We start from the raw sequence: 9,572 nt of genomic DNA on the forward strand, positions 1-9,572 counted from the left end.
CTCAGCGGCCATGGCTCACGGGCCCAGCCGCTCCGCGGCACGTGGGATCCTCCCAGACCGGGGCGCGAACCCGTGTCCCGTGCATCGGCAGGCAGACTCTCAACCACTGCGCCACCAGGGAAGCCCAAAATAACATATTTTTAAACATTTCATTTTAATTTAAAACACACCAAGTAATTCTTTCATCAACTTTTAGGTGATATGGTTGATATGGTTCTGGTGATTGAAGTGCCACGTATTCTTATTTGAACAAACCACATCTTTAATGCTTTGTCTGTGGTTTCTGTTGTTTGAGGACTTAAACATATTTATGAAGCAAACTAAAGGCAGTATCTGTCTAGAGATAATTAATTTTTTTCTAATTTTATGTAGTTGTCTCATCCATAGCTCACTAAAAACTTGTTTATAGCAACTCCTCTGTTCAGTCTCAAAAGTGTTCTAATTTTCATAGGAATAGTAACTCATTTCATCAGTATCTGGAATATTTAATTTACTAATTATAGTAATGAATTCAACAGACATAGACGATTTGGGATTAAACACAAGTGGCTCTTGGTAAGCATATAATTCAGTTCATGAAAACAAGTACATGGGGAGCTATCCACCTGGGAGGGGGACCCAGTCAGCTGGTGTCACAGAGAGATTGGAAAGATCATTTTAAAAGCTTCTACTGCACTGTTCACCAGTTATCATGTACTTACTAGTTCTTGTGAGATAGTGTGTTAACAGATAATGTGTTAAACATATAGTGTGTTAAATCCCTTCCAAACATGAGTTCATTTATTCTTCATAGCAACTCAATTGTACGTTCCTTCCATTTTATGGAAGAAATTGGGGCATAGAGAGATCAAGGCCATTTACCAAGTATACATGGCTAAGTAGAAAGCTGACCCTGAGGCCCAGCCCAAGGTCTGTATGAGTCTGAAACCACTGTCCTAAGCACACTGACCTACGCAGCTGTAACCTGCCTTCTTCATGATGTTATCAATGAAGGTGAGGAGGAAAGGTGATACAGAGAGGTCAAGAGAGGGCTCTAGTTTTCTCAGATGCTTTCTGAAAGAATTTGAGAACCTTGCTGAAGGGAAAGAATCAAGGAAGTAGAACTGGCCAAAGAGACAAGGAAAGATGAACAGTTCAAGCAACATGGTTCCAAAGAAACTGTGAAGAGATTGGGAGACCAAAATTTACTCCAGTAGACAAATATTCAATTGATGATATTAAAAAACAAATAGGATAGCTGCCCTTTGCTTTGTTTTTAAAATGTTTATATCTGTTTGTTTTAGGTAAGATTTTTGCTGGTTTTTTTCCTGTCAGGATTTTTTCCCCCTAATTCTTTCATTCTTCCAACAGATGCTCTTAAAATACCCTTAAGGATTTCAGTGGGTGAGATTCAACCAGGCAACTACGGTGCCGACGATTTTGAATGTGAAAACACAATATGTGCTTTAAATATTCGCAAACAGACATCATGGGATGATTTTTCAAAAGCAGTGAGTCAAGCTCTGACAAATCATTTCCAAGCAATCTCTTCTGATGGATGGTGGAGTCTGGAAGACGTGACGTTTAATAGCACCAGTGACTCTAGCATTGGCCTCGGTGCAAGCAGCGTGCGATCCATCACGTTAGGTATCAGCAGTCCAGCAATGAAGGGAAAGTTAAATTTCTGGGTTTATTTATGTTCATGGGCTCCCTAACCTGATACGTAGTTCACTGATTAAATACATTCAGAGCTCACTTGTGGCAGCTGCTGGTGCTGAAATACTTGAGTATTCATAATGCAACCATTACATAATGTTGCCTGTTGGTATAAAAATGCTTTTATGCCTCAAATAATACCCAGAGAGTAAAGAACATGAAAGCCCTTGATGAGGCTTTGTGATTGCACTTGCTATTTTGATAAATGCAAGAAACTAACCACATTGCAGCTGCTTGCTAATACACAAGCTCTGAACACAGCTCCAAGTTTGTACTTGGACTGTGCCAGAGATGCAGTAGTGTATGAACACCTTACCTTTGGATGGGAGTCCTAATAAAGTCTAGACTTAGAAGAAGCACTTTAATGAAGATACAGTCAAAGCTCCCACTTGGGATGAGTCAGGGTGATACCTGGTTGTTTCTGTTTGATAGGACTCCAAAGAACTTAAACAGATAAGATTTGCTTTCTGGTAAACATAGTAAGTGTACTATAAATGTTAGTTGTCCCTGGTTAGTTTCTTTCCTGTCGAACTAAGAGAACTAACATCTATGGGGAACCTCCTGTGTTGTCAGGACTGTGCTGGGAGCTTTATTTATATACAGACCTTAGTGAGTCCTTACAGCAAGCTCATTTACAGATAACTAGTTACAAGTTAACTTGCCTGAGGTCATACAGTCAGGACTCAAATTCCAGTCTGTCTGATAGGAAAGCCTGTGTATTTTCAATAGCACCAGGTTGCAAAAGAATAGTCAAGATTGAGGGAAGGGCAATTTTCACCATGCGATTAATGTATCAGCTTATTATATTAGAAAGTATTTTATTTTGTTCACACATATATGCTAAATCACTTTCAAAACATATATTACCAATAGCTTTTAAAGCAAATTATTCACAACTTAATTTTATGGATTATTGTTATAATCATAAAATAATTATTACAGAAGAATTATATAATTTTAGAAGTGCATTAAAAAAATAAGTCATAAATGATTCTCAGGAACACATTTGCCCAGAAAATGCAGTATTATTTAAGGTGTGGTTCTGCCCAGGGGTCAAATAAACAAAGTCCTCACGGCTATGTTTTGAAGGAAATAGCCCTCCACCCTCAGCCCTCATCCAGCTGATCTGGAAACAGGGGAAGGCAAATGGGTATTCACCAGCATCAGATCCAGGTACTTCTCTGAGCAGTGGGTGCTAAGGCCTGACTGTTCCGGTGTTCATTCTTGTCCCAGAGGTGCGGGGCACCCAAGTAGCATTTCAGATCTAAAAATCATTGAGTTTTGTGGGTAAAGGCTTTCGTTTAGTACCTGGCTGTGGCCAGTTGATAACTGGTAGTTACAGGCATACCTCAGGGATATTGCGGGTTCAGTTCTAGACCACCGCAATAAACAGAATACCCCAGTAAAGCGAGTCACGTGTATTGGTTTCTCAGTGCATATAAAAATTATTTATAATGTATTGCAGTCTATTAAGTGTACAATAGCATTGTCCAAAAAACTATGTACATACCTGAATTAAAAAACTTTTTTTGCTAAAAAATGCTAACTATCATCTGAGCCTTCGGCAAGTCATAATCTTTTTGCAATAGTAACATCAGAGATCACTGATCACAGATCACCATAACAAAGGCAATAATAAGGAAAGCGTTTGAAATATTGTGAGAATTACCAAAACATTACACAGGCACAAAGTGAGAAAATGCTGTTGGAAAAATGGCGCTGATAGACTTGTTCCATGCAGGGTCAAGAGCTTTCAGTTTGTAAATAACACAAGCTCTGCAATGGGCAGTAAAGCAAAGCACAATAAAAGGAGGTATGCCTGCATACCGCTGTTATTATGTATGTATATAAGTAACTTTATTGATAACCTCAACTGGATTAAAGGGACCAAGGGCAACAGAGAAGCAGTGAGTTACAGGTAGGGTATGCATGTGTGTTGGAGGTGTGCTGAGAACAGGTATTTGAGAATTGATCTGTGGAAGGAAGAGATGGAAACAAGTACTGAGGACTAATGCCTCAGTACTTAAGAGTACGTAAGAGTGGACACTTACGAAGTGGGACCCTTTTTTGAGCGAGAGTGAGCAGGGGGCCCAGACTGTGAAAAGGTTCACTTTATTCTGAGCCCCTGAAGTTAACGGTTTTTACTAGAATCCAAAAATTTGTTGGAAAGTGGGGCAGGGACCAGATCATAAAGGACCTGTTATCCCTTCCAAAGTGCTCGGGCTTTGTGAAACAGGCACTGGAAGAACCATGAAAGGTTATGATCTGCTTTGTTCTTGAAAACTTCACCCTGGACATGTTTGGTTGTATTTTCACCAGGTTTCTTTCAATCCCTTGTAAGAACAGCTTTGGAGAAGGCTGTAGCTTGAAGGCCTCCTCTTGACCATCCACAAAAATTGTACGAGGGAGTTAACCCTTTGTGTGACCCTCTCCATAGCCTGTCTGTGTCTCTGACAGTCTAAGCTCCGGAGTCCTTTGGGGTCTCACACAGGAGATCGTTCATTGACTCTTATAAGAAGAGTTACTTTTAAGCTTCTCTTGATATTTCATTTTATCTTTTTTGAACTAGGAAATGTGCCGTGGTCAGCAGGTCAGAGCTTCACCCAGTCCCCGTGGGACTTTATGAGAACGAATAAAGCAGAGCAGGTCACTGCGCTTTTGTCAGGTAAGGGTATTCCAGACTGAGGTGATGTTGAGAGACTTTGCATCATGAGTGTTTCACAGCACAGGCTCTGAATCTGAATGATTTTGTCCTGTGTCCTCAGGCCACGCATGTGTGACTCCCACTACTAAGTAATTAGATGTTTTTTGAAATGTTTAAGAAGAGGAAAAATCAAAAGCCATGTTTCTGATACCTGTGGTGACGTCTGTCCTGATCATTGATTGCTGAGATTCTGATTGCATTTCTCTGTAGGAACAAACTGATGTGCTTATAAGAGAGTGACAGATACCATGTTAAGAGCAGTGTCTTTCTTTTATTGCTGTCAAGTCCATGTATGACCAGTGTGATTATTAGGGTACAGGCTGATTTCAGTGAGCATCTATTCTGTGCTAGGCTCTGTTGTTTACAGCACAATACAAGTATAAATTCATGTAATCCTTACAACAGCCCAATTAAGATACGTATTTATGTTTATCCTCATTTTATGTACAAGGAAATTGAGGCTCAGAGAGATTGATTTTCTTGTCTGAGTACATAAAGCTAGTAAGTAGTATAGAAATTCTCAATTTCTCAGCCCTTAACTCTAAAAGGCTACTGATTTCATCGTGCATTTCCCAGATTTGGGAATGGAGCTTTTAAGAATTCAGTTTGAGCTAATAAAGTTCTATTTTATTGCTTGAATGATACTTAAGTTTAAAAAAAGTGTGAGACCATTCCAGAAAATTCCTTCAGGCTGAAACACTATATTGAGAGAGTGGCTGAACACGGAAGGGGGTCGGGGGCAGGGGACAGAGTTTGGGAATGCACCTGTACATTAATGCTGGCAAGGCTAGAACTTTCTGAGGATTGGGATTATCTCTGATGACATTTGCTTATGAACAGTAAAATATTGAATCCAGCAGTCAGAGCAAATACAAGCTATAGTTTTGGAGCCCGGATCTGAATGCCCTGGTAGTGATTAACAGGAGATGGGTGGGCTCCCGGAGGAAGGTAGGGGCAGCTGGGGAGCTCTTGGGAGGCCAGCGGCAGGGGCTGTCAGTCAATACAAAGTGTTAACAGTATTTTCACGACGGTAAAGGCACACTGGTGCCTCTTGGCCAAATGTCAGCTCTGCCTACATAAGTCAATAAACATAGTGTATCTTTTATGATAGGCTCTTTTATGTTTTGATCATTTATACAGTTCACAAGAAGAGCCCATTTTTCCTTCCATTTGCTTCTTTCTCACAGGGCCGCAGGAAGGCTGCCTCAGTAGCGTGACCTATGCCTCTATGATCCCTCTGCAGATGCTACAGAACTACCTCAGGCTGGTAGGTGGACCTGCCAAGTGGGGTCTTACACTGCCAGCGCTGACACGCACTCTGTGCTCTGACCTCATGACCTTCCTGAACAGCCCCCTCCCTGGACAACTGCTGGTACCTTCCTTCTCGATTTCTGTCACAGTCATCCAGGTGTCCACTGCCAGGACCCAGACACTACCTGTGACCTGCCAAGTGTTTTAATTTGGGCAGGAGGAGGGTGTCTTCCCCTAATAAGGACTTGGCATCAAGTAATTGATCATCAATATGGAAGAGAATGACTATAGATTTCAAGATGCCTGGCTGTGAACTTTTATAATTTAAAATTGAGTAAATATGCTAGCATTAGTTAGTGTATTAATTTGGCCACTTCAGCAGAAACAATTATAGCTTAAACAGTATAGAAGTTTATTTTTCTCAAACACAGCAAGTCCCAGCAGATGAGGGACCCAGGGAGGAGGAAGGCGCAGGGTGAGCCCCGCGGGTCTTAGCACCTTCCCTCTCCAGGGCTGCTACCCCTGGGCGTCATGTGTGTGGGCTTGGTCAGACAGTCACCACTCCTGCTCTCAGGTTCCAGCCTGAGGGAGGAGAGCCAGGAGGGCAAGTTCCTTCCTTTCAGAGGAGCCATACACACCTTTACTGCCCACATCCCATTGACCAGAATCTAGACACTTGTCCACGCCTAGTGGGAGTGTGGTCTTGCTGGGCAACCATGCACCAAGCTAAAAGATGTAGTTCTGTTATTAAAAGGAAGGAGGAGAATATGATTATCAGGAGAGAGTAGTAAATTCTAGATACAAAATGGATAAATTCAATGCTTTGGATTTGTCCAGTACTTATTAACATGGCAGGCAATATGAGGTAGAAAACACCATCCATTTTATAGATGAGTTAACTTGGAGCAGAGAGGTAAGGTAACATGCTCAAGGCCACAGAGCCAGTGAGCGATAAAGCCAGGATTGTGCAAGTCCCTGACACACATGTGTGTCTCTGTGTGTGAGACACATCTAAAACTAATATTGAAGGTATAAAACATTAAGTAAATAATCATTTTGCCTTAATTGGGAAAGCTTTTTAAAAAATGAATGGGTTTGACCTTTAACAAAAGTTGTTTCTATTAACTGTGAATTGATGTCTTTGTTCCTGATATAAAGAAGTTTTCAAAATTATTCAGTTGATCTCGGGAGCCTCACCATTGGGACTGACCTTTGTAAAAGCAGCCACAGTAGCATATAAACATTCAGAGGCTTTGCAGTTTAGGAAAGATGGTGTCTTCTAAATCTGATACATTCACTCTTTTTTTTTGCTTTTGCAATTTGCTTCTTGAAGCATCACAGAAAGCCTGAGTGTTACATAGAAATGGGAAGGAGAGCTGTCTTATTCCTTTGCTTCAGAGAAGGTTGAAGTTGTGTGACCACCTGGTTTTCAGGAATGTGAGCCTAGGCTTTCAGTAGAATCAGGGCTTTTCACTTACCTGTTTAGATGATAAAATGACCAGAAAGGTGATGCAGCTGATTACAACTGCACCTTAGCCGTGACTGAGTAGGTCTGTCAAATGAAATGTCTGCTAGTCACGCTATATACGGCACATTCCAAGTACATTTATGTGTGTGCCTCCTAAGGCAGAAAGCATAGTTTAGCTCCTGATGACCAGCAAACCAGAGGCTAAATTAACTCAGCTGTGAGTTCTATTGTCAATTTAATGAGTATACACAAAGGGCTTTTTAAAATCCAACAATTAACCCTTGGATGCAGATAATGAAAATTTGTCACTCATTAGCAATCACTTTAAAGTGATTCAGGCAATAACAACACAGAATCGTTGTGACCGTTTCTTCTTCCATACAAGATTATAAACCCCTTATGGAGATCAACCATGTGAGATGCATTTTTGTATTTGGTTTAGTTATTTAATTCAGTTGTTTGACACCTGTTTGTGGAGAGCCTCCTAAATGCAAGCAATGTTTTAGAAACTTAGAGGATATAGCTATGTATAAGATGCATTCCCTGACCTCATGGACCTTACATTCTAGTGGGGGGAGACAGATAAAAAACAAATGAATAAATACATCTGTAATGTGATACACAGTACTAATTATAAGTTTAAAGAGAAATAAAGCAGATAAGGAGGTAAAGAGCTAATGGAAGGGGTGGCAGAAAGCTTTTGAATGGAGTTGTTAGGAAAAACCTTCCTATAATGATATGTAAACGGAAAGCTAGATGAAGTGAAGGTTGTAGCCTTGGGGAGAGTGTTTGAAGCAGAGGGAACAGCTGGTACAAAAGTGTCTAGACTGGCAATGAGGTCTGAGAGGTGACCAGAAGCCAGATCATGCAGGACCAAGGTGGGGGACTTTGAATTTTATTCCAGTTATGATAGGAAGCCACTGGGTAGGACTTGAGCTAGAGTGACATATCCACCCGGTGCCACAGTAACTATAGTCATACTGATGTGTCTTTGAATTGTTGAAAATCTATATGATAGATATGCAAACCTAGTAATACCTGACCTTTATTGAGTATTTATTGCAGGCATACCTCATTTTTTTTCTTTTTTTGCGGTACGTGGGCCTCTCACTGTTGTGGCCTCTCCCGTTGCGGAGCGCAGGCTCAGCGGCCATGGCTCACGGGCCCAGCCGCTCCGCGGCATGTGGGATCTTCCCCACCACGGAAGCCCAGGCATAACCTCATTTTATTGCACTTCACTATATCACACTTCATAGGCACTGCATTTTTTTTTTTTTTAACAAATTGAAAGTTTGTTGGCAATTCTGTGTAGAGCAAATCTGTTGGTGCCATTTTTTCCACCAGCATTTGCTCACTTCGTGTCTCTGTGTCATATTTTGGTAATTCTCCCAATAATTCAAACTTTTTCTTTATTATTATATTTGTTGTGGTCATCGATCTGTGGTTAGTGACCATTGATATTACTACTACCACTCACTGAAGGCTCAGATGATGGTTAGCATTTTTTAGCACTAAACAATTTTTTAATTAAGGTATGTACATTGTTTTTTAAACAATGCTATAGCACACTTAATAGACTACAGTATAGTATAAACATAAACATAACCTTTTAATGCACTGGAAACCAAAATAGTCATGTGACTCACTTTATAGTGATACTCACTTTATTGCAGTGGTCTGGAACCAGACCTGCAGTGTCTCCGAGATATGCCTGTAATATGCCAAGCTCTCTTGTAAGTATATAGATTGTCTCATTTAAACATGCTATGAGGTAGCTACTTATACCAATTACTCCCATTTTACAGGTCAGTAAACCAAGACTCAAAGTAATTTGCCCAAGGTCCTCAGCAAGAGAGTGGTAGAATCTAAGGAATTGAACCTAGGCTGTCTTCTATTCTCATGCATGTTATCAGAGTTTATACTCGTTATTAACCTATTGGTTAAGGCATAATTGTAGTAAGCATTTTTTACTATGTGTGTAAATGTGCTAAATAAAATGCATGTATTAAAGCCCTTATGCAGGAAACCAAATGCAGTGAAACCTTTAAATCAGGCTTTTTGGTTTTGTTTAAATGATGTTAATTTTAAATACTTGCATTGAATAGTTACATAATACAAGTGAATTTTAAGTCTCCATCCTTGAGTTAATAGGAGACATTTAACTTAATTGAGTTGGAATCACTAATAACATTATAATAGTTGAACCTTTTATTAACTCAAGCTTTTCTCTTAGCCAGTTCACAACTTTTATTAGCTTATTAATAACCCTGTAATTTAATAATTCAATGAATGTGAATAATTGTTATATTTAGAAAAATACATGAGTAGATCACCCTGATCTGAGCTCTATTCTTTTTATTCTTTTTTTTAACATTTTTATTGGAATATATTTGTTTTACAATGGTGTGTTACTTTCTGCTTTATAACAAACTGAATCAGCTATACATATACATA

At 39.9% G+C, this 9,572-nt stretch overlaps 1 protein-coding gene across 3 annotated transcripts in view; it reads left to right on the forward strand.

The window, feature by feature from the left end:
• CTTNBP2 (cortactin binding protein 2) overlaps window positions 1-9,572 on the forward strand; it is a 171,805-nt gene that overhangs the window by 108,975 nt on the left and 53,258 nt on the right. For all 3 annotated transcript variants that reach the window (XM_024128757.1, XM_024128762.3, XM_028489835.2), the window contains 3 exons: window positions 1,351-1,626; window positions 4,265-4,360; window positions 5,587-5,666. In XM_024128757.1, the coding sequence (XP_023984525.1) occupies window positions 1,351-1,626; window positions 4,265-4,360; window positions 5,587-5,666 (452 nt within the window). The remainder of the gene's footprint in view (window positions 1-1,350; window positions 1,627-4,264; window positions 4,361-5,586; window positions 5,667-9,572) is intronic.

Source organism: Physeter macrocephalus, chromosome 5 (assembly GCF_002837175.3).
Source record: "Physeter macrocephalus isolate SW-GA chromosome 5, ASM283717v5, whole genome shotgun sequence".
Classification (NCBI taxonomy): domain Eukaryota; kingdom Metazoa; phylum Chordata; class Mammalia; order Artiodactyla; family Physeteridae; genus Physeter; species Physeter macrocephalus.